Genomic DNA, 26,490 nt, shown 5'->3' with positions numbered 1-26,490 from the left:
GCAGGTGCCTAGTCTCCAGACACTAACTTGCAAAACTTAAGCCTTTCTTCATAAGAGCAACCCTTTGTTCCATTCACTAATCTTGTTGCCCTTCTTTGTACTCATTCCAGTAGCTCTACATCCTTCCTAAAATGTGGCCTCCAGAGCTGTACACAGTACTCAAGGTGTGGCCTGACCATTGTCTCATACAGGGGGAAAATCACATCCTTTTTCCCTTCTAGAAAAATTCCTATATATCATTGAAAAGATACCATGAGCTACCCTTGTAGACCATCTGTACTGCTCAGAAAACTTCATATCTGACTGACCCCACGTCCTTTTCATTCTCTACAACTCTCAATATAGTATCACACAGAGTATATATGTTACTCATAGATTACATATGATTGGGGTCAAATGTCTCCAGTCCATGGGTACTTCCCTCGAGTGCCAGGCAATTTTCTCTGTGTGATTTATAGAGTGCTCTCTGAAAACAATATAGTTTTATTTCTTTTCTCCTTGATTTTCTCCTCTTTTTTTCACATCAAGTGGTTCTTTGCTTGCAAAGTAAGAAGTAAAAACCCAGAAAGGGAATCCACCTGTCTTTTCTTAGTCTTATCAAATACTAACCACTCTATTAACTTCAATATCCGCTTGGTCACTGGTGGCACAGCTCCTGCCTCCACATGGCAGGGCCGGTAACCTGGGGGAAAATCCATCCCTTGGGGCTAAAAGGAGCAGAAATGGAAACTAATGTATTTCCACGGTTAGAGCCTAAGAGCTCCCAACATGACAATGACGACTTCTCTCTTTCAAAGAGACTTAAAAAGGACACAAGGAAGCAGGAATCTCCAGCTTTCCTCATAGTTCATTCTCTGTCATCCCAACCTGTGAGCAAGCTCTCCCCTTTTATCATCCAGAGATGCATAGAAAATGTTGAAGGTTCACCAAAAATGGTCAAACATCTTTAATCAGGAGATTTACTGATAGAGACATCTCACTCAAGACATTCTGAGTCCAGGTGGGAAGAAGCAGCAGTGCGTAGCACACGCTTCTTGATTAGACCGGGGTTCGAGCCCATCACCACCAAATACGGAGGATGCGGAAAGGTCAGGGAATGACCACCGCATATCCCGGAGCAATATGGCCTTAGTTGCTAATGCTCCTAAAAACCAAATAACAAACAAACAAACAAACATTCTGAGTTACTATTACAGTTAACTTCTTTAAGTGGAATACCGATTCAGGTCACACAACACACCGAATTCTTCCAAGGGAGTGATCTCTGAATGGGATCTTTTAAACGTTTCTGAGGAAGAAATAGTCCAGGAGCTAAAAGAACAAAATGTGTCTCATGCAAAACAAATCATGATCAGAAAAGACAGCAACTTAACTGCTACATGAAACATAATCTTAACCTTCAGTACTCCAAATCTACCAGGTTCTGTCAAAGCAAGTTAACTTGAACTATCGCGTTAGGCCATATATCCCAAATCCACTTAGATGTTATAAATGACAAAAGTTCGGCCATTCTCAGACAGTATGCCGTGGAGATGCTGTATTTCCAAATTGCGGCTGCAAAAATCACACACAAGCAGAATGTAAGGCTCCAACACCATAGTGTCTTAATCGTAGTGGCAAGCATCCAGCTTACTCCAAAGATTGTGATCTATGGAAGATGGGGGGAAAAAAATACAAAAATATATTCTCTTATAAAGAAGTGAAAAATCGGAGCAACTTAAGTATACCAAAACACACTTATGCTTCTACCATTCACAGACATGAATCAGTGGCATGCCAGATGGAAATATCCATCTCTCCAAAAATATCAATATCAGACTGGGTTTGATCAGTACCCTCGGTCCAGCATCCATCTAAACCAAATTTAGTAGACCAAAGCAATAATACGCCACTCACAATTCCATCCCAGAGACCTCCGCATTGTCAAGTAGCAGAAAATTTGCAAAGATCGTATCCTGTTGAGGCAAAAGAATCATGCCTAACAAGCATGGATACAGATGATACTATCGGCCAAGAAGAACTGCTTGAAGTACGTGCAGAAGATGATATGGATGATAGCAAGGAATCAGGTTGTCCCACTTTTCCCCGAAAAGATAAATCAAAACCAGATCATCATAAACAATCAGCTTATAAAAAGCAGCCAGACACATCTTCCACAAACAAAACCAAATAGTGGAACACATCATTCAGTGGAATTGTAGCGGTTTTTGCAGCAGTATCGATGATATCAGTGAACTAATTAACTGCTTCCATCTTGTTGCCATGTGCCTACAAGAAACCAACTTGGTACCCCAAGTTTCCCCTACAGTCAAAAATTACACTATATTCAGAGAGGATAGATCCAACACTAATAGTGCTCATGGAGGAGTAGCCATCCTGTTGGACTCAAGAGTTCCCTCCAGATGCATTCCATCTGGAGGGAACTCTTGCAAACCTCCTTAGAAGCTGTTGCCACACGCATAGTAATTGGAATCACTGTTACATTGGTTTCAATTTATCTTCCACTTAATCGTTCAAATTCAATTCAGGAAATCGAAGATCTCGTGTTGTTGCAACTTCCACCTCCCTTCTGTCTACTAGGCGACTTTAATGCTCACCATCCATTATGGGGTTCTCCTAGCTTAGACAGGCGTGGTAAGCTTATTAAAATGTTGATCGACAGACAACATTTAACATTGTTGAATATACTGGCTGTCCTACCTATGTTCATTTTCCTACCAGATCAACCTCCACAATAGACCTCTCCATTTGCTCTCCAGTGCTTTATCTAAATATCGATTGGGTAACTCTTAACGATCCTCACAACAGCGATCATTTTCCAATAATATGCAAAGTTCAAATTTCCTGTTCATCACCAAGAGATAATCCAATAAAATGAAAATTTCCAAAAGCTGACTGGATAAAATAAAGCAGGCTTGTCTCATTCGACAACCATATCATGCAGTGCTCTTCTATCAACCATGTTACTGAACATATAACAAACCAAATTCTAACAGCTGCAACCATTGCCATTCCACAATACCAAGTCAGAAAAGAGCGAAAATTAAATTATTGGTGGAACGAAGAGTGCAACAATGCAAAAAAAAGAGAAAAACAAAGCATGGAATCAATAAGCGTCTTAGAGCAAGAGCCCATTATATCAGACGAAAAGCAAAAAAAGAATCCTGGATTAAATTCGCTTCCTCAGTTAATAAAAATACAGATACCAGATTGATTTGGAACAAGATAAAACTGTTAAATGGCAAATTTCCTCCAACATCTATTCCATTAATTAACTGGAATGGGCAAGAACTCTCTACCCCTGCAGAAATCGCAAATGCACTAGGATCTGTATTTTCTCAGTTGTCCTCCTTAACTGCTTATGAACAATCTTTTCAAAAACCTTTTGAAAAATGAAAGATGAAACTTTAAAATCCAAACTGAATTTCACTGACAGATGTGCATTGACATATAATCAACCATTCACCATGGTTGAACTGCAGCATGCTCTTACCAACACAAGGAACAGTGCTGCTGGCCCTGATGGGATATTTTATGTTATGCTCAAAAATTTAGATCCAAAATCCCACTCGTCACTGCTCATCTTCTTCAATCGAATCTTCACTGAACATACATTCCTCAAGATCCTGGCATCATTCCTACATACTGGCCATCCCAAAACCTGGTAAAGACTATTCTGTTCCTCATAACTACAGACCAATTTCACTTACCAGCTGTCTGAGCAAAACCCCTTGAAAAAATTATTTATCGCCGTCTGACTTGGTATCTTGAGTCCCAAAATTTAAGGCACCTCCGTAGCCAGGTGGGCAGGAGCAGCAGTGCGTAGCACATGCTTCTTGATTAGACCGGGGTTCGAGCCCATGACCACCAAATACAGAGGAAGCGGAAAGGTCAGGGAATGACCACCTCATATCCCCGGAGCAATATGGCCTTAGTTGCTAATGCTCCTAAAAACCAAATAACAACAACCCAAAATTTAATCAATAACAATCAAATTGGATTCAGAAAAAAATCGATCATCATTGGACCTTATGATTAAAGCTGAAGAAAACATCAGAAATGCATTCATGAAAAAGATGCATCTCGTTATGGTCTGTCTGGATATAGAGAAAGCCTTTGCCTCCACATGGCAATTCAGCATCTTAAAGGATCTACATTCTCTTGGCCTGAGAGGAAAGTTGCCATATTTCATCCAAAATTTCTTACAACAAAGAACCTTTCAAGTTCGTTATCGGGGAACTCTCTCTAAAAACTTTTTACAGGAAGAAGGAATCCCTCAAGGGTCTGTTCTCAGTGCCACTCTATTCGCAATTAGAATTAATCACTTAACTGAACTCATTCCGAAAACAGTGGACTCATATCTTTATGACGATGATCTCACAATCTCCTGCCATTCTCAAAATGTGAACTGTATTGAGAGACAATTGCAGATAACAATAAATTGGATCCAGATTTGGAAGGCATAAAACGTTTACAGACTATCCAGCCAGAAATTGATTGCCATTCACATCTGTACCATATGTGAAATGCATCCTGTTCCTGAACTTCAATTAGATAACCATCCTATTCCAATGGCAAATAGTATTCGTATGCTTGGCTTAATTTTTGACAGCATGTTAAACTATCAGAAACACATTGACCATCTTCGGACAGCTTGTCAAAAAAAAATGAACATACTTTTAGATCCTTATCGGCAACAACCTGGGGAGCAGACCGTTACACCTTGCTTCACTTATATAGATCCATAATTAGATCTCAATTGGATTATGGCGTGCCTGTCTTTGATTCTCTAGGGAAAGTGCTTTATCTCGCCTGAACCCTATTCAACATTCAGATCTTAGAATAGCCCTAGATGCATTGAGAACATCCTCAGTGCAAAGTCTGTATATAGACGCCTATGAAGCTCCCCTAAACATCAGAAGAAAGATGTTATTACTGAACTACGCAACCAAGATCCAAAGTCAGTCGACCCATCCTAATTGGTCGATATTTAATGATCCACAACTCATGACCTTTTATAGAAACAAACCACAAGCAACTAGGCCTGCAGGTATTAGGTTAATGGAACTAGCAGAAAACTGGAATATACAACTCAATAAAGTCCACCAAGAACCTATAGATCACATTCCTCCATGGTCTGTCATCATGCTATCTTGTGACAATTATTTCCACCAATGGGGAAAACCCTCCTTAACGGATAATAACATCCAACTGCACATTGCACACATACAATGTTATCCTGACTTCTCTAAAATATTTACTGATGGATCGAAGTCCAAGAGTGGAACAGGTGCAACAGCGGTATTCCATTTTAGTATCACTTCTGACAGAATGCAGTAGTTACACCACTGCATTATATGCCATAAAGCTTGCTCTGGAAAACATTTCCCATCTCTCAATCCAAAAGAGCATAATCTACATAGACTCGCAAAGTACCCTATTAGCAATGCAAAAGATTTCCCCATCTACTCATCCATTACTACAGCTCATCAGATCAGAGTTGATTCGTCTCAAGGATCATCGGCAAAAGTTTGTCTTCTGCTGGATCCCAGTCCATACTGGAATACCAGGAAACGAAATTGCAGATGCTGCTGCCAAGCATCCATCCAGCACAGCCCCAATGAATTTTCTGGTCCCATTCAGTGATTTCAAAATGCACATATGAAATATATGTAAGGAATGATGGACACTTCAGTGGCAAATGCATATACATAACAAACTCCTTGAAATTAAACCTGTACCACAATTATGGACCTCCAATTTCTACACAAACAGACAAGAAGAGGTAGTCCTGGTGAGAGCCGGAATAGGCCACACTCATTTGACCCATCTATTTTGTTATCAGGTAATGACCCTCCACAGTGTTTGCACTGCTACAGGCCTTCACAATAAAACACATACTCCTGGAATGCATCGTGCATAACAACTATCGTCTAATTTCATTCACTTCTCTCTCAAACTTAGAGGAATTGTCACTTAGCCATATCATAGGCGAAAGGCGCCTCCGTAGCCAGGTGGGAAGGAGCAGCAATGCGTAGCACATGCTTCTTGATTAGACCGGGGTTCGAGCCCATCACCACCAAATACGGAGGATGCGGAAAGGTCAAGAAATGACCACCGAATGTCCCGAAGCAATATGGCCTTAGTTGCTAATGCTCCTAAAAACCAACAACATAGGCGAAAATTCAAACATTACAGAATTATTCTTCTTTCTGAAACGAATAGGTTTATATAACTGTTTCTAAATGCTTCCCTAGAAGCAAATAAAACTAGTATTAAATATTATGATAGGTGCAATATGGCCTTAGTAGCCTTTGCACCAGAAAAATCCAAACACAACAACTTCCCCCCGAGTCCAAGGAAGCGCTCATGATTATGGGTAAGGGTTTGCTTACTTCCTTTGCTGCCTCCTTTAATATAACTGGATAGATCCCATCCACCCCAGGTGCCTTTCTTATGTTTATCTTCAACAGTTTCTCCTCCACTTTGTTCTGAGTTATTACAAAATCATTTAGCTCACTGCCAGAGTTTAATACACCCGCCCCCGCCTGAATAACTCATCATTTGGTAAATGTAGATGCAAAATACCTATTGTTTGTTAGCTACTTGAGCAGGATCATCAACAGTTGAATCATCGATATTACGTGGACCAATCTGATTCATCCCCTTCCCTCTAGAGTTTAAACGAGTAAAGAAGTCTTTGCTGCTTTTTTTTGCATCCTTTGCTAAAGATTTCTCGTAATCTGCCTTCACTTGCTTAACTTCCTTTGTGACTTGATTACAGACTAGTTTGAATCTACCATAGCCTTCTGTGTTGCCTAATAATTTGTGCATCCCATGCACTTTTCTTCTCTGTCACAAGTTTCATTTGTTGGTCTGATATCCATTTAGGCTTAAACCTTGAACATTATTTCATAATCGGTATATGAAAAACCTAGTAGCTTCCAAGATTAATTCTTTGAATGCTTCTTTGCTGTTGGTAACATCATCAGTTGGTTCCACTGTATAGATTTCAGAACTGTCTCAGACCACTGTAGTCACCTTTACGAAAGCAAAAACTCTTCCCTTTACCAATATATGGTGGATTCGTACCAGTCTAAAATTAAAGCACTCATGTTAGCTACTGAAGAAAGCACATTTTTAATACTTACTATTTTGGTATTAAAATGTATATATTTAAATGAACTTTAAATTGTTACAAAACCTGCACTTTTTTTAAATTTTACACAGACATCTTACAACATCCACCGAGTAATAAAGGATTAATCAAAATTTAACAAAGTGCATTTATTTGAAAAGACTAATTTTCATTCGAATTTCTTTTGAAATCTGCTGTGTACAAGCAGAAAGGGGAAACAACAAGCAGTGAACAAACAGCATAATTATCAAATAATTTCTTTCCACAGATGTCTGGTAAAATATTGGTTAAATCATTACATGTAAACAGCGAAAACACACACACTCACGGAGTGAGCTAATGTTCATATACCAGGTCACTTAAACGTTTAGTCCAATAAAATTAGATGAAAGGAAAAGAAAAGAAAAAAGAAAACCTGAAAAATCACGTATTATAGGCTCTGTCATCTTTTATGATTGTAATAAGAGAAGAGTTTTACACACTGCAACGTTTAAAAGTTTTAGGTTTTCAAGTTTTGATTCAATTAACCAGTGAATCCTATAAGCAGAATCCACCCAATGAAATTTTAATGAATTGTTTTCTGCAGGCTAAAAAAATTATGATAAAGTAAAATCAAAAAATCTGCTGTGTACCCTTTAAAACCCTTTTAAATACTTGGGGGGGGGGTACGCGTACCACACTTTGGGAAAAAATCAGTACAAGGATCGTGGCTGGGTAGTATATGGAGATTTTCAAGTTATTGGTTATACTACTCGGCCAACGACTAGATTGCATAAAAATGCAGTTTTCCATGACTCGCATGGAAAACTGCATTTGAAGTCATTGAACAAGAAGTTAAATTGGGAAAGAAAAATGTGGCCATAAAGAGAGTCTTTGAAACCAGGTAACAAGGTGTTGTTACTTGGTGTCAAAGACACTAGGTGATAGCCCTGAATAAAGAAGGAAATTGTTTCAAATATGTTTCCCCTAAATTCCCATCATTTACATATGAAAAATCAAAGCAGGAACTTTCATCTGCAAGCTGTGTCTAAATTTTGTATTTGAAGAATCCATAAACCAAACTGAAAGAGATGCATAGACTTGCTTTGAAAATGTGGTATGCAATTTTTTTGGAAACAGTAAGCCCGAGATTATGAAAAGATCGTGAGTGATATGTTAGAGAAGTTCAGAAAAGATAGGAAGATATATTTTATATCCTGATTCGTGTGGGCGAAGTTTTTATGGCTCCAGCTAATACAGAAGTTTTTCTTAAATTTTTACCATTTTATTGACTTATTTGGAATATTAATTTATTTTGTAGAAGTAGCTTTATATTTCTAGTTACGATACTTAGTTTATTTTTAGCTGAGATAGAGATTTTGTAGGTTATTACTTAGTATCGGTAAAACTTGTACCGTTCAAAACTTGCTGCCATTGTGCAGTATCAATGCAGAATAGTGTAACGTATATCTCTAACTTGATAGCGCAAGGCATAACATAAAACTAAATAGCGTAATACGTAGCATTCCTATGTAGTAGGAATTTGTTAGCTTAGTATAGTATTGACAATTAATCAATTAAATTTATAAATCCTTTTAATTTTTATTGTTAATTAAATTGTATTTAGATGGAAATCGTGCCCCAGACTAGAGCAGCAAACAAACGTGCGCAAAGTAGCAAAAGTGCTGTGGTTCAGGGGAGAACCAACGGGGGCGATTCTCCAATGCATCAGTTTAAAAAAATGTGCAAAATGGAACATGTTTGCAGATTTCGCTCGCTCTCTGTCTCTAACAGGACATGGAGGATGTCTTTGTGTGTGCAAGGTATAGAGAATGTGAAGAAATTAAGTGCCAAGTCAGTGTTCTGGTGGGCATTTTTGAGAGCTTGAAGAGTCTGGTAGATGCCCTCGAAGGAATTAAAATGGGGAGCCCATCAAGCTCTTAGCTGTACAGCTCAATGCCAGAGCCCACTCTTGTGCACCAGGCAACACTGGCAATCTTCAGGGCAGAATGCGCTGGTCCCACAGGAGCTAGTTATTGTCAGTGACTCAATTGTCAGGGAAACGGGTATATATTGTGCAAAAAAGGATAGGTGGAATAGGACCAGGGTATGTCTGCCAAGGGCAAAAGTTGATGACGTTGTATCACAGATATTATCCTTTAAGGGCACAGAGGTTGATGATGTATTGCAGATATCTTAACAAGTACTGGTCACTGTTGAACAAAAGCCATGAATTAGGGTTGAATTTGAAAGTGTCTGCAATTCTGCCCAGACACAATAGGAGGGAGTATATGATGAGAGCCTTGTCGATCAATTCGGCCTTGGAAATATTGTGCAAGGTTCAAGGGGTAGAATTTTTTTCAGCCTGGTCTGTACAGGAGAGACTGCTTCTACAGGGATGGAATACACTTAAATAGAAAGGGTGCAAGAATATTTGCTGATGCTATCGAGGCAGAGTTAGGTGGGTCGGAAAACTCCTAGCTTGGGGGGATACAAGGACTAATAGTTTAACAGTAGCCGCATGCAGAGGTGACGGTGATTCTTGCACAACTTCTATTAGAATAAGTAGCGACCTGGAGCGAGGGATGCTGGGGGTTTCAGGGACGGATGGCAGTCATCGTGAAATAAGGATGTATTAGGGTAACTAGTAATAGGAATAGGTGCATGTATGCTTGCATGTATACCAATGCTAGAAGTATAGTAAATAAATTTGATGAATTTGAAGTGTTGGTCAAGATATTGTTGGGATAGCAGAGACGTGGTGTCGCCCAGATATAAGGAATGCAGAACTGGAATTTGGGGAGGACAGTGCGTACAGAAAAGATAGACAGGATAGGAAGGGAGGAGGTGTTATGCTGTTAATTAAGAAAAACATAAAATCAAAAGAAGTGCATCTAGTTCATATAGATGAACAGCACTGTTGAGTCAGTTTGGGGTGACAGGCACTACAAAAGCAAAAATAAGAGTAGGAGTGTGTTATAGGCCTAATGATTCGAATGAGTACAATGAACAGTTGTACAGAGAAATAGAGTGGGCTAGTAAATCAGAATGTCTTATAATGGGAGATTTTAACTTCCCAGATATTGACTGCAACTTGTGGGTTTGGTCACTCACACATTAGTCAGACTTTTGTGGATTTATTGGATGATTGTTTTCTGCAGCAGCATGTTCGAGAGGCAACCAGAGAGAGTAATACTCTTGATCTGGTTATCAGCAGTGATCATTCTTGTATTAAGAATTTGCAGATAAAGGAACTGCTAGGTGGCAGTGATTACAGTGTACTGATGTGGGATTTACTTAAAGATTTAATTACCATCAGGGGTAAAGGAAAGGGTTTTTTCTTGAGTAAAGGTGAGTACAGTGGTCTCAGACAGTTTTTAAATTCTATACAGTGGGATCAACTGACGATGTTACCAACAGTAAATTCTAAGTGGGAAGCATTCAAGGAATTAATCGTGGATGCTACTAAAAGTTTCATACCTATTAAGAAATATTGTTCAAGGTTTAGGCATAAATGGTTATCAAATTAACTAATGAGACTCGTAACAGAGAAGAAAAATGCATGGGATGCATATAAATTATCAAGTGACTCAGAAGCCTATGGCAGATATAAGCTAGTCTGTAATCAGATCACTAAGGAGGTTAGGCAGGTGAAGGCAAATTACGAGAAATCCTTGGCAAAAGATGCTAAGAAAAATAGCAAGGATTTCTTTACTTATATAAACTCTAAAAGGAAGGGGATGAATCTGAGTGGTCCACTTGACATCGATGGTTCGACTGTTGATGATCCTGCTCAGATAGCAAACAAACTGAATGAGTATTTTGCATCTACATTCACACATGAGGAATTATTAAGGTTTGAAAATGGCAGAAGATTATCAAATTGTAGTAGGGTACTTAATGATTTTGTAATAACTGAGAGCAAAGTGGAGGAGAAATTGTTGAAGTTAAACATAAGAAAGGCACCTGGGGTGGATGGGATCTATCCAGTTATATTAAAGGAGGTGGCAAAGCAACTAAGCAAACCCTTAGCCATAATTATGAGAGCATCCTTGGACTCAGGGGAGATTCCCATGGACTGGAGATGTGCAAACATATCCCCAATTCACAAAGGTGGGGGGGGATCGAAGGGTGACACGAGTAATTACAGACCAGTTAGTTTAACTTCTGTTCCGGGTAAAATAATGGAGTCACTGGTTAAAGATGCATTGCAGGATCATCTAGACAAGACTGCAGCAATAATTCAGACACGGCATGGGTTTGTTAAGGGAAAGTCTTGTCTGACAAATTTGATAGGATATTATGATGTGGTTACAAAGGAACTGGATGCAAAAAATAATTTTGATATCATATATTTGGATTTCAGGAAAGCTTTTGACACTGTTGCGCATGGAAGACTGTTGTACAAATTGGAGCAGAATGGTATTAAGGGTAATTTGCTACAATGGATAAAAGGATGGTTAAGTGGGAGAAGACAGAGGGTGGTAATCAATGGGTGCTGCTCTTCTTGGACTAATGTTATTAGTGGAGTCCCACAGGGTTCGGTGTTGGGTCCACTGTTGTTTTGTATATTTATCAATGATATTGATGAAGGTTTAAACGAGTGTTTCTACAGAGATGGAACACACTTGAATAGAAAGGGTGCAAGAATATTTGCTGATGTTATCGAGACAATGTTAGGTGGGTTGGAAAACAAGCTACCTTGAGAGGATTCATGGACTAATAGATTAACAGTAGCTGCAGAGAGTGGTGAAAGTGATTCTTGCTCTGCTTCTATCGGAACATGATTGCCCAGAAAGCAAGATACCAGAGATTTCAAAGCCTGCTTTGGGTCATTATGAAACAAGGAAATCCATGGCCTGTGTTAGTATAGCAAAGAGTAAGAACAGGTGCATGTATATTTGCATGTACACCAATGCTAGGAGCATAGTTAATAAATTTTATGACTTTGAAATGCTGGCCAAGTCATCAAATACAAACAACGTGGGATATCTGAGGCATCCGTCACTCAGATATAAGTGAAAAAGGCATAACGTTACTCAGATAAAAGGGATGCAAAATTTAAATATGGGGAGTACAATGTATACAGAAAAGACGGACAGCACAGAGGGAAGCTCATGGGTGGCCAGTGCAACGTTGAATCACTTTAGTGTGACATAAATACTGGGAAAACAAAAATGTACTGCCATGAGTACAATGAACAACTGTACAGAGTTGTTCATTTAGTGGGCCACTAAATCAGAATGTCTTATAATGGGGAATTTTAATATTCCAGGTATTGACTGGAACTTGCACACTAGCAAGCGTTTTTGTTGATTTATTGGATGACTGTTTTCTACAGCAGCATGTTAGAGAGGCAACAAAAGAGTGCAGTACCTTTTTGATCTGATTATCAGCGGTATGCTGATAATCAGATCAGGTGAAAAGAACCACTAGGTGGCAGTGATCATAGTGTATTGATGTGAGATTTACTTAAAGATCTAACTACCATCAAGATTAAGCAGCCTTAGATTTTTGTCCGGAAACTCTAAGCTTATGCAAAGAAGCCCATGATAATAAATGGGCCAAGCAGGACTACACCTGCATCTCCAACTCCTTGCGGGAATTTCTCCCCGCAACAAGCACCAAATCATCTGCATAAGCTATTGTTTTAGTACCCTCAACATCATGCATGGCCAGGAATTCATCGAAAATAATTCCAAGCAGCTGGTCCGAGGACTGAACCCTATGGACAGCCTCTCTCCACATTTCAATCTCGACATAGTTAGATCTTACAATAACCATTCCTGATGTAAATAGTCTTTCAGAAGACAGTACAGCACACAAAGACAAAGGGATGCTCTAACCCTGTGGAGGACACTGCCTCACCATAGGATATAGAGTGCCTCCCGAAAGTCAATGAACAAGCTCAGAACATACCGGCCCTCAAACTCATTGGTCCAGGTAATCACCTTGTAAATTGCCTTTCTTAAACCCATACTGATTCGGAGAAGGAAAACCCCGCATGTCATAGTACTCAACCAGGCACGTCAGGATCAGCCTCTCCAAAATCTTCCCCAATAGAGCAATGGGTCGATACGATCAAGGCTCATCCAAAGGCCTCTCCAGGCTTTTGAGAATCATTCTCAATACTGCCTTTTTCCAGACGAGGAAAAAACACCCTCACTGAGACAGGTATTGTACAAATCAAGCAGCATTCCAGGACTCGCATGATGCACCCACTTTATAATGACTGAATCCAAAGAATCCAGCCCCAGAGCTTTGCCAGTTTTAGTAGCCTCTAAAGTGGCATCAAGCTTGGCCAGAGAGAAGGGAGGCTCGCACCCCTCTCTATCATACAAATTATTTTCTTCCAAAATGGAAGACTGTGCCTCATCATTTGGTCCATCTGTAATGTATACATGTGTACTGATGACCATGGATCTCTCTGTTGTATTACAACTGTGGACCCAATCGCACTACAGTAAATTTTTTCAGTAATTAACTTGGTACTGATGACCATGGATCAGCAGATCTACAGTTTTCAACAAACTGACGCCAAGAATTCCTCTTGGCCTCAATAATTTTCTTAGAGTAGGTTGCCTTAACCCTTTTATAAGCAACTTTTAGTACCTCTTGCTTAGAAAAAGAAAACCACCTTCTACCCCTTTGGTAACGCTTCCACGCCTTTTGAACCTGGAGATGCAGCTCCTTCAGTTCATAAGTCCACCATGGTACAGAACGTGGTAGAAACCGTTTCCTCCTCAAAGTTTTCTCACAATTCTTCTGCAGAGCAGAAGTTACATACTTTGCCTTTTCTTCGGCAGAATATCTCAACTCTTGTATGAAACCTATCTGTACCCATCCACTGCCTCCTTCATGTTTCAACAACCAAGTCAAATATTATTACTCGGTGATCACTGGTGGTAAGAGCCTCATGTACCTTCCAGTTTTTACCATTCCTTGAAATCAACTTAGAACATAAAGTTGACTATATATGATTCTCCTGCCCGAGAGGAGAAGGTTGGGAGCTGCATTGCATCATTCAAAATCACCAACCCCCGAAGAGGCTAGAAGCTCCTCAAGAGCTAATCAGAGATCAAGCCTCCCCAGTGAACAGACTTTGAATTAGCGTCCATCCCAATAATAAGGTCCACTGAACCAAGTGTGCGCAGAACCCTCTCCAGATATAGTATGGAGGCCTCTATACTTATTCTCGGCTGACAATACAACAAAACCAGTTACGTGGCACCCAAGGCCCCAGAAACTCTGCACAGACACTGCATGCATCGCATAATGATGTCACCAACCTAACCATAAGGCTCGGGTTAGCTATCAGAATTGCAGAAGAGGACACTCCACGATCTGGAATCTTTTAGGATAACCCACTATGTGGCTCCTCAATGTATAGGGCTCCTGCAACAATACCAGATCAGCCTTCCTCTCCTCAATGACAAGCGCCAACTTAGAGGCAACATTCATTGCCCTCTGTGCATTAATCTGCATAAAGGAGTATATTGTCTTACTTCCCGTAATCAGTTCCTCATTTCAGAATGTCAGTAGCCCTTGCATAGTCTGGGCATATATAATCAATTGCAGCATGAGCATAAGGCGACTTTCGTCACCAGCAGTTGACACATTTAGGAGAATCCTCCCTTTTTTGACAGTATCTAAACGATTGCCCTCGACCTGCACAATGGCCACAGAAGGCCATGCAGCGATAGCACTGAGTTGGAAACAGCATGAGCAGAAGGCGACTTTCGTCACCAGCAATTGACACATTTAGGAGAATCATCCCTTTTTTGACAGTATATCTAGCCTTCAACCAGCACAATGGCCACAGAAGGCCATGCAGCGATAGCACTGAGTTGGAAACAGCCTTAGAAATCAAGTATTTCCTAACCCTGCCTGAAACCTCAAACATATAATTAAAACCAGGACTTCCCCTGGCTTTATTCCTAGTTAGGATCTTGACCTTATCAGCCATTTCTTTAGGAATCCCAGATTCCTCTAAATTTCTAGTCCACAATTCATTGAGTAAATGTTCGTTGGTCATCGATTTCTCAATGTCAAAGATCACCACCCTCGGGCATCTTCTAAGAGGCCTTTCCACACCAAACCCAACTCACACAATTCTGAACACTGAGTGATCTTTTGTATATCCGCATCAGTGGCATCCTCCAGTGCCACTCTTATGTCAAGGATTGGCTGTACCCCAATCACTTTTGTATCAGCCAACACCGGCCGAATAGTCCTTATGAGTTCTGCCTTTATTTCATCACTATTTCCAAAATGATCCGTCTTAGACTTTATGATGACTGTCTTTGTCTTCGGAGGTTCTTCTACTTCAGGTCGGACCACATCTGCATAGGATCTCACCTGCACAGATCTTCCAGGCTGGGTCTTCATTGTCATATTTTCAAACTAAGTCATAGACAACCTCTTAAACGTCATCCCAGAGTGATAGAATCTCATCTACAGCTCTTCTTGATAAATGGATATCATCAGACATTGAGTTCCCTCAGTCTGGCTCTTGTCCTCTTCAGAGTGACGAAGCCTGTTCATCAGTTAATCAAACCTTTGATCTTACTTATGGTCCACCATCCTCCTCCTTCTCAGCTGCAACTGCAGCTCGAATTCAAACGGGCGTTTTTGACGTGGAATTTCCTCCGCCTCAATCACTTCTTCAGGTTCTACCACTGGAACCACTCTCTTTTTTGCCTTTCCTTTCTTTGATGACTCCTCAGAGCCAGATCTAGAAGGTTTCAAGGCATCAGTCAGAAGGAATCAGTCCGAGGGACTTTTGCCTCTCTACATCTTTGGAGGTCTTCTTCCAGTCCAGAAGCGGGATCCAGCTTCCTCGAAGCCATGTTATTAACTTATTTAAAATAACACTAATTAATACTAAACAATACTAGCCTGATATAAAGGTTCTGACAAGAAACTGAATCGAAAAACTATGCAATTTTGAAAGAAAAACAACCAAAACATGCTCACTCTGCCAGCTGCCCGGCCCAGGCCACTTGGAGGTGGAGCTTCTTCAAGCAATTTGACTGTGGAGAAAAAATGTATAAAAGGAAAAACCATTGCCTAATCACAAAATAGACACTAATATATATGCAAAAAACCAACCACAAGTTAAACTCTTTGGCACTGGGCCTGGTACATTGTACAGTCTGAAGTCTGCAGTGAATGTGCAAGCGTAATCAGTATATATAAAAAAACTGGACTTTCCAGGCATCCAATATTATTATATGCAGCCAGAACATAATTGAATGTTGGACAAACTTCCCTTCGATGATGTACCAAATCGTTGCCATCTGGTGTTGTAGTAGTGGATAGTTTGAATAAATATACTGAAGAATTGGACAGATTATTGCAGATTAGTTGGTTTTTTTTTTTTTTTTTTTTTTGTTCTTTTGTTCTCTTCTGAGAATTATCACAAATTCTTGTTAGCCTACATATTTTTTCACATTAATAATTACAATTATTCAAAGATTATTGTATTGAAAGGATCCGTAGATTTTTTTTTTTTTGTTGAAAATGGCATCATTTTCACAATATTCTTGACACAATGACATTTAAAAAGTAGGGTTTTGAAATTTTTATTCATTTAATAGTCTTTACTTGGAGAAACTTTACTTATAAACTTAGTAAAGACTTTTAATGAAGTCATTACTAAGTTTCTTCAGGAAAAAAACTTTTTACACTGATACTTCAGTCACTTGTTGCTGTCAGCTACAAGAAAATCACCGTTGAGATTCGGCAACCTTTCTTTCTTTTGCTTTCGTTTTATGTGTTTACATTTTCTTCTATATTTTTAAATAGCAATGCCTTGAACAATATTCATAAAGGGTTTTCCAATAGTAACGCTCGATGTTTAGCAACAGCGCATGACGAAGTCGACAGTCACACAGGTGGTATCTTTGGTAGCCGTATTCAGTTAGTCTCTGCATTTTATTATGGAGCGTTACACGACTGAGCAACGAGTCGAAATTGTAAAAAATTATTATCAAAACCAATGTTCTATTCGTCAAACGTTTTGTGCACTCCGTGCAGTTTATGGTGTCGACGAACGTCCTTCAGAATCCACAATTCGCCGTTTAATAAACAAATTCAAAGCAACTGGGTCTGTGGCAAATCTGAAAGTGCCTGTACGTCAGCGAAACGCAAGATCCGTTGAAAATATTGCTGCAGTCCGGGAAAGTGTGCGTGAGAATCCGCAACAGTCCATACCGCGTCGGGCTCAAGAACTTGGCCTGTCTTCGACGACAACTTGGCGAATCCTGCATAAGGACTTAGGGCTTCACCCTTATAAAGTGCAATTAACCCAACAACTAAAGCCCAACGATCATGCGCAGCGGCGTGCATTTGCTGATTGGGCGCTAGAGCAGTTGGAGGTCGATCCTGATTTTGGGCGAAAAATAATGTTTAGTGACGAGGCTCATTTCTGGTTAAGTGGCTTTGTTAACAAGCAAAATTGCCGAATTTGGAGCGACGTAAACCCACGGGAGATTCATGAGGTCCCACTACATTCCGAAAAAGTTACGGTATGGTGTACACTTTGGTCCGGCGGAATAATCGGTCCGTATTTTTTCGAAAACGAAGAAGAAGTGGCACTTACGGTCAACGGTGAGCGATACAGGGCTATGATAAGAGATTTTTTTTGGCCTGCAGTGGATGGAATCGATCTAACAAACATTTGGTTTCAGCAAGACGGTGCTACGGCACGTGATACAGTAACACTATTGCATGAGAAATTTGAAAGTTCCGTTATATCGCGAAATGGTGACGTTAATTGGCCGCCCAGATCCTGCAACCTAACGCCACTGGATTTTTTTCTCTGGGGCTTTCTAAAATCCAAAGTCTATGCTAACAAACCACGGACGGTTGCCGCCTTAAAGGCCAACATTAGGCGCGTTATTGCTGAAATTGAGCCACTTTTATGCGATAACGTCATCACCAATTGGGTATCCAGGATTAACCAAACCAGACAAAGCCGCGGCGGACATTTATCTGATATAATTTTTAAAACATAATGTTAACACATATACTTCATAATAAAAATAAAAATAGATCACTATCACTCTCGGGCGCCTCCGTAGCCAGGTGGGAAGGAGCAGCAGTGCGTAGTACACGCTTCTTGATTAGACCGGGGTTCGAGCCCGTCACCACCAAATACGGAGGATGCGGAAAGGTCAAGGGAATGACCACTGCATATTCCCGGAGCAATATGGCCTTAGTTGCTAATGCTCCTAAAAACCAAATAACAAACAAACAACAACAACTATCACTCTCACAATTTGTATTATTGCGTTACAAAAATCAAGCGTTACTATTGGAAAGCCCTGTAGTTACTCAGTTATAGAGCACTTCTAGTTAATACACCTGACATCAGTTCTATTATATCATAGCTGCTAAAATATGTTATTTGTAAGTGACAGCATTATCAGGATATGAAAAGGACTGAATTGCTTTCTAAGCAGTTGGCATATACTTACATTATGAGTAGTAATTATTATTTTCTTTTTGTATGGAAGGGTAGGGGTGTCATTCCTTGTTCATCTAAATTTATAAACAAATTTTATTGTATAACTTGTAGTTTTGCTGAAAATGTCTTACAAATCGTATTGATTTTCATAGGCAAATAATGCTGTATGTCATAATTTATTTCTGCAGTGGCCCCGGGTGCCAAGCGATCGACTGAGCGATTTCTATTTGTGCTTTCACTGCGACTTTTTGATAGGTGAATTCTGCGTTCTCTTTTACGTTCCTCTCTTTGAGAAATCCTTTATCAAAAGTACTGGTAGAGAGCAAGGAAGGAAAGTAACCTTTCTTTATTTTTCATATCTAATCGACTAACTCCTACTAATTTCGCTTGGTCACTCCAGGCACTGCTCCTGCCTCCCCGTGGCAGGGCCGGTAACCTTGGCAGAAAAGTTCATCTGCCAGGGGCTAAAAGGAGCCAAGATGGAACAAAATATGTTTCCTTGTTTAGAACCGACAAGCAGTCGGCTAAACACAGAGCACGAACATGACTCTTCGCAAGCAAAGAGGTTAAAAACCATTTCCTCTGCGACCGAGTTTCCTGCATTTTTAATAATGCATTCATTATCAGAACAGCCTCTTAGTAAGCTATCCCCCTTTCTTATCCAAAAACACTTGGAAAGTATTGCAGGGTCTCCCAAGATGGTTAAGAGATTGCAATCGGGGGACTTACTAGTAGAAACTGTCAACTGCAGGGCATTCTGAAAAACTCCTGAAAGTGACAAACTTTGCAAAAATTCCAGTAAAGGTAACTGCCCATGCAACCCTAAATACATCTAAGGGTGTTATATCTAGTTGGGACCTTTTGAATGTGACAGAAGAAGAAATTAAAGAAGAGCTAAATGAACAAAATGTAATTGCTGTCAAAAGAATCATGACTAAAAGGGACAATATACTCACACCCACCAGAAGTATCATTCTCACCTTTAACAGTCCAAATCTACCCTCAACAGTAAAAGCAGGATATCTGTCGCATTCGTCCTTATATTCCTAATCCGTTGAGATGCTACAAATGCCAAAAGTATGGCCATTCTCAGACGGCATGCAGAGGGAACCCAGCTTGTCCCAACTGTGGATCTTCTGATCACAGTCAAAATGACTGTTCGGCAAAAGAAATGACTTGTCCTAATTGCAAGGGTAACCATCCTGCTTACTCTAAAACATGTGAGAAGTGGAAAATGGAGAAAAAAATTGTAAAATATAAAGTCGAAAACAAAGTCACTTATCAGGAAGCAAGAAAATTAATTGCACCCAGTATATCTAACCGTAGCTATGCCAGTATTGCAAAAAAATATCAAACAATAGCCACGCAAACTGATGTTACTGTTCCATCCAACATATCAATCTCCGACGGGCTCGAGCTGTTCTTTCTCAGCAACAGTCCAATATCCAGAAGCACTCAGATCAAGCAAGTAATACACCTCTTACGATTCCAGCAAAATCTCCTCATTCGTCAATGATTGCTACTACACCAAATAATCCCAGTTCAACTTCAAAACAGAGTATTCAGGAAACATCAATGGATAAAGAGTACCCATCTAAACAGGAAGATCCGATTCTTGAAATATTTGCAGAAGAAGAAGAAGAAGATATGGACACAGGTCGCCCCACCTTTCCAAAAAGAAATAAACCAAAGCCAGAACGCCACAAGACAGCCACGTCAGGTACAGCTTCTTCTAAACTCAAATAATGCCTTATATTTTACAGTGGAATTGTAGAGGCTTTAGAAGCAACATTGATGACATTCAGTACTTAATTAGACGCTACTCTCCAGTGGGTTTCTGTCTGCAGGAAACCTATTTAACTGCTAAAATTTCTGTTTCTATAAATAACTACTCAGTCTACCAAAGAGATCGGAATACATCTGACTCTGCTCGTGGTGGTGTAGCTATTTTGATTAACTCAAAGATCCCTGCTAGTCAAATCATTCTTCAAACCAAAATTGAAGCCGTTGCTGTGCGTCTGATTGCTGAGATTGCATTTACGCTAGTCTCAGTCTATCTCCCACCAAACAATACCTACTCTTTCAAAGATATTGAAGAACTTTTAGTACAGCTACCCTCACCAATCTGCTTGCTAGGGGATTTCAATGGCCACCACCCTTTATGGGGATCCTCTAAATTAGATAGACAGGGCCGACTGATCGAAACTCTACTAGATAAACAAAACCTTACCATTCTTAATACTGGTACACACACACACACACACACCCATATACAGTTACCTACTGGACAGACCTCTGCAATTGACCTCTCGATTTGTTCTCCGATACTGTTTCCAGTCATTCAGTGGTCCGCTGTGGATGATCCAATGGGAAGTCACCATTTTCCAATTGTCTGTAACCTGCTCACTACACAACTACCATTAGACCAACCCTGCAGAAAATGGAAATTTTCTAAAGCCAAATGGGCCAAATTTCAATCAGCAATCATTCTGGACAAAGAAACTATTCAGCTACAACCTATAGATAAAGTAACCGATTATATCACATCCAGTCTTTTAGTTGCAGCAAAATACTCAATTCCATTATCAAACCCCCAACCCGACGGCACTTCAACTACTGGTGGAATGAAGAGTGCACGAAAGCAAAGAAGGAAAAAAATAAAGCATTCAATTTATTCCGTTGATTTCTGACAACAGCTAATTTAATTAGCTACAAGAAGCTAAGGGCAAAAGCGCGGTTCATTCACAGGCAAGCCAAGAAAGATTCTTGGACTCGGTTTGCATGTACTATCAACAGAAATACCGACTCCAGATTAATATGGAAGAAAATTAGACAGCTTTCTGGGAAGTTTCCAATCATCCCTTCCCCAATTCTTTCATACAGTGGACAAGAACTCTCTGGTCCTCTAGATATAGCGAATGCTTTGGGTAAAACCTTTGCCAAAGTCTCTGCTGTATCAAATTACACTCCAAAATTCCAAAAAATTAAGACCTCCACCGAACAGAGGCCCATTAACTTTAGAACCTCACTATCACTTCCGTATAAACAGCCCCTTGAATATTGTGAACTTTTACAAGCCATAAAAACAACGAGAAACTGTGCAGCTGGGCCAGATGGCATATATTATGCTGCAGCATCTCGATGAGCAAAACTTACAAATGCTGCTAGTTTTCTTTAACCGAATCTTCCTGGAAAATATTTATCCAACATCTTGGCACCATGCTACAGTTTTGCCCTTTTTGAAACCTGGAAAAGATCCTTCCGGTCCTAATAGTTACAGGCCAATCTCTCTGTCAAGTTGCCTTGGTAAAATTCTTGAAAAAATGATCCACAGTCGACTCAGCTGGATCATTGAAACTGAACAACTATTGAGTAATTGTCAACATGGCTTTCGTAAAAATAGGTCCTCTCTAGATCTGATGATCAAGGCCGAATCTGAAATTCGCAATGCCTTTGTGAAAAATGAACACCTTGTCATGGTCTCCATTGATATAGAAAAGGCATTCGATACTACCTGGCGGTATGGCATTCTCAGTGACCTACATAATCTTGGTCTACGAGGCAACCTGCCTATATTCATTAGGAACTTCCTCCAGATCCGCTCTTTCCAGGTTCGATACCAAAACTCCCTTTCTTCTACATTCTTGCAGGAAGAAGGAGTACCACAGGGGTCGGTTTTGAGTGCAACCCTATTTGCCTTTAGAATTGATTCCATTTCCAAAGAACTTCCAAATACTGTAGAAGCCTATCTTTATGCTGACGATCTCTCCATTTCTTGCCACTCTCAGAACATGAGATCTGTTGAACGCCAAATGCAAATGTCCCTCAATAAAATTCAAAAATGGGCCGAGTTCAATGGATATCGGCTTTCCCATCAGAAAACAGTTGCTATCCACTTTTGTAACCAACGCAAATTACATACAGACCCTGAACTCCGGATATCAAATTCCAGCATCCCGATTACCGACAATATTAGATTCTTGGGATTAATATTAGACAGCAAGTTAAATTTCCTTGAGCACATTAAAGTAATACGTACTACCTGTCTGAAAAAGCTGAACATGCTTAGAGCTCTATCTGCCCAGTCTTGGGGAGCAGATCGTACAACTTTGCTGCTCTTATATAGAGCAATGATTAGATCTCGGTTAGATTACGGTGCCCCAGTTTATGATTCTGCTCGAAAGAGTGTATTACGCTGGCTCGATCCTGTACAACACAATGCACTGAGGATTGCTCTTGGTGCTTATAAGACATCACCAACCTATAGTCTATATATTGAAGCCCATGAGCCCCCTCCTTACCTCCGCAGAAAAATGTTACTACTTAAATATGCAGTCAGAATACGAAACTGTTCCCCGCACCCCATCCAACCATATCTCTTTAATCCATCATTTCACAATCTCTATAGAAATAAACCAAATAAAATACGCCCAGCAGGCCTACGGCTCCTTGAAATAGCACAAAATTGGAATGTTCCTCTCCAGAGTAGGCAGCACAGAAAGAATGATTCTTGCCCACCATGGACCCCATTTCCTCAACCAGCCTGTGATAATTATTTTTTTCCAATGGGGAAAGAATCGTCTACCAACTCTGAATGTGCAACAACTCCATGCTAGCCATATTCAAAACTGTTTTGACTTCTTACCGATATATACTGATGGTTCCAAATCTCATTCAACTGTTGGAGCAGCAGCAGTGTTTCCCTCTGCTATCATATCAGCCTCTCTTCCACCTGAGTACAGCAGCTTTTCAGCGGAATTATATGCAATTCAATTAGCTCTAGAAAATTTGAGTCTTCACCCATCTGCAAAATATTTAATTTATACCGACTCTCTCAGCTCAATTAGAGCAATGCAGAATTTCTCTTATAAGGATCACCCTATACTAAATCAAATCAAGTATTTGCTGTTGAAAATCGAAGATCGCCAGCAACGAGTGAACTTTGCTGGATTCCAGCACATTCAGGCATCAAAGGGAACGAGTTGGCTGATATTTCGGCTAAAAATCCATCAACAGTAGATTTAACCTCTGCCTTTATTCCAGTTTCTGATTATAATATTATAATTCGAACAGCATTTCATGCACAATGGACAGAGCTATGCATAAACAAACAAATAACAAACTGTTCCAGTTAAAACAGGACCCAAAATTTTGGCACTCATGCATTCAGACAGTTCGGCGAGAAGAAGTGGTACTCGCGCGGATTAGAATAGGACATACTCATCTGATCACAGGCGATGATCCTCCTCTTTGTTCACAGTGCTCTGAGCATCTAACAGTCAAACATATTTTGATTGACTGTCCACATTATCAACAACATCGAACTTCAATATTTCATTCTCTGGCTAATTTCCGTGAACGGATAACATTAAATGATATCATTGGTGAAAATGCCAATATTAATGAACTTTTCTGTTATTTGAAACAAATAGGAATGTATAAGCAACTCTGATTAGTTTCTGGCATGAAATGAGATTGAACCGTCTTCACATTAATTATTTATTTTATCTTTTCAACATACCTATGAATAGGCGCAATATAGCCACAGCAGCTTGTGCACCTTTAAACACCCATACCACACATGCACACATTTCTGCAGTTTTTGTGAACTCTTTTGTTCATTTGGATAATGGTCACATAAATAAACTGCTGATATTTTTTTCTTGCAGCCAGGAAATTGGCCAATTACTAAAGAATGTGGCCACTTCTATCAAGAGAGTATGCAGAAGCAGCCATAGGGGTAGTTATGAGGGTTCCTGGATTGTTTATTATTGACTATTGGTGGCAACATGACCGTACCAAATCATTGCCAAACTCAGTGGATGGAACAGAGATATTAAATGCTGTAATCACAAACTTGGGTAAGTAATCATAATAATCAGTTATTTACTGATACAGAATACACAATTTTGCACAATTCCAAATCAAAACTTAAAACAATTATTTTTATGTATTGATTTGGTTTGATTTAAATGCAGAATTCTTGTTTTTTTTTTTTTTTTTATATATGCCTTAATATTTGCATATTTTACTTATGTTTACCTGCATAACAAGTTAAAACTTCAAATATTTAGTGAACGATTTCTGCGTTCAGAAAATTAGTTCAGAAATTATTGTTTTGCAACTTTTTTTAAGTGTGTAAAGTGATCTGAATGTCACACCAGCCACCATAAAGGATTTATCTTCTGGTTATATTCATATTTTTGTTTACACATTTACCTCCTCTTATAACACTCGTGCTTTTAATGCCCTTTTCTTCTGATAACGTAGCCAATCCTCTGAAGTACCGTACATTTTTTAGTCTGTAGCACTCCCATTTAAAATGCTTTTGCACAAGTTTTTGACTTGCATAGTAACCATTCTTCATAAACAATGTAATAAAAAGAAACCAATATTATCAACCAAAATATTGAAGAAAAATGAAAAACAGCCCCAAAAGAGGCGATTCTGCTTTCTCGTTTATAGCACTTAGGACTAACCCCTTTGAAAATGTTGTAACAGCGGTTTATTGTAGTTATATATGGCCACTAATTTTAACTTGGCTATAATTTCCTTCTCTAATTTGTTCAGTGAGTTCATTTGGCCTTATATCATAATACAAAGTGTGATCAAAAATGTTTCTAGGCCATATGTTTGTCTTGTACTTACAGCATTAATGGTTCTTCCTTGGTGCCATCTTCAAAGAAATTATTTTCATCTTGATACAGTGAGTCCAGCAAATCTGGTCATTACCATTTGTATAAGTTTTGTACTCTGCAATTGTTCTAAGGTCATAATGTCAACAGTCTTCTTCCCTTAAGTGCAGACTTCAGTTTTAGGAGGGGAAAAAAGTCTGCACTAGATCTGAAGAATGAAAGGAGGGGATAACAGCAGCCATGCAGTTTTTGCACAAAAATTCCTACACTGCCAAAACAGTGTAAGTAGGAGCATTGTTGTGATGAAAAAGGCAATGACTACTATTCTGTTTCTCCAAATCATTTTGTTATGCAACTTCCCATAATTATGCAAATCAACAAGAAATGTGATTTGCATACTCTATGGGAAGTTCCATCACACCCCATTAATGTTGAAAAGTACAATAAGCAATGTTTTTTGCACTGGAATAAAGTCACTTTTCTTTGGGCAGAACAAATTTTAGAAATTTCATTGAGAGGGCTGTTGCTTTCTTTCATGATTATTCCCATAAATAATTGTGTCATCAGCTATCATCCTTTCTATTGTGATCAAATTTCCTTAAGTTTTAATCCAAATTTTAATCAGTCTTAAAATTTGTTTTCCCCTTTCAAAGCACCATTTCAGTTATTGTTTTTATGTAAATTAACATTAGCATCATTTTCACAGTTACAGTCATTTATATCGTTGTTATCAAGAATGACTCCATCATAAAAGGAAAACATTTAGTAATATTAAAAACAATACAATTAGGTGAATGGATAATTGTAGAACAGTACACCCCCTTAACCAACTTGCCAGATTAACCAACACCCCATCCCCTTTCTCTCTTTAAAATGTACTGTCAGATGACTGTGACAAGCTGCAGTGTGTCCTGGGCAGTCCACTATGTTTGCAGCTACTATAGTGCACCATGCCTACCTCTTAACTCATATACTTCCTAAGAAGACATTAAGACAGTTGTATATTTGTTTCAAACCACATAATTATTTGCACCAGTAATTACAATATTTAATTTAATTACATATTTTATAATATGCTATACATATTATATAATAATAGTTCCTTTTTCAATTCACAAATATATATGGGCTCATATATATTTGTGAAAAATATATATCACAAATATCAGATTCAAATCTCAGTGATGTGCATTTCCACTCATCTCAGTTGTCCTGATTATTTGCTGTATGATTATTTTCACTTCAGAGGTGGTATTGTGCATATATCC

General features: G+C 39.3%; 1 protein-coding gene across 2 annotated transcripts in view; it reads left to right on the top strand.

Annotated features, from left to right (window-relative positions):
* Window positions 1–26,490, top strand: part of LOC150085653 (RING finger protein 145-like) — a 78,993-nt gene that overhangs the window by 25,317 nt on the left and 27,186 nt on the right. For both annotated transcript variants that reach the window (XM_090374154.1, XM_090374155.1), the window contains one exon: window positions 24,257–24,448. In XM_090374154.1, coding sequence (XP_090230280.1) covers window positions 24,283–24,448 — 166 coding nt within the window. In that variant the 5' untranslated portion in view covers window positions 24,257–24,282. The remainder of the gene's footprint in view (window positions 1–24,256; window positions 24,449–26,490) is intronic.

The sequence above is a fragment of the Mastigoproctus giganteus genome, chromosome 5 (genome assembly GCF_048544385.1).
Source record: "Mastigoproctus giganteus isolate SK-2022 chromosome 5, ASM4854438v1, whole genome shotgun sequence".
NCBI classification, from domain to species: Eukaryota; Metazoa; Arthropoda; class Arachnida; order Uropygi; family Thelyphonidae; genus Mastigoproctus; species Mastigoproctus giganteus.
The sequence above is the reverse complement of the archived record's forward strand: the minus strand, read 5'-3'. Positions and strand labels throughout refer to the sequence as shown.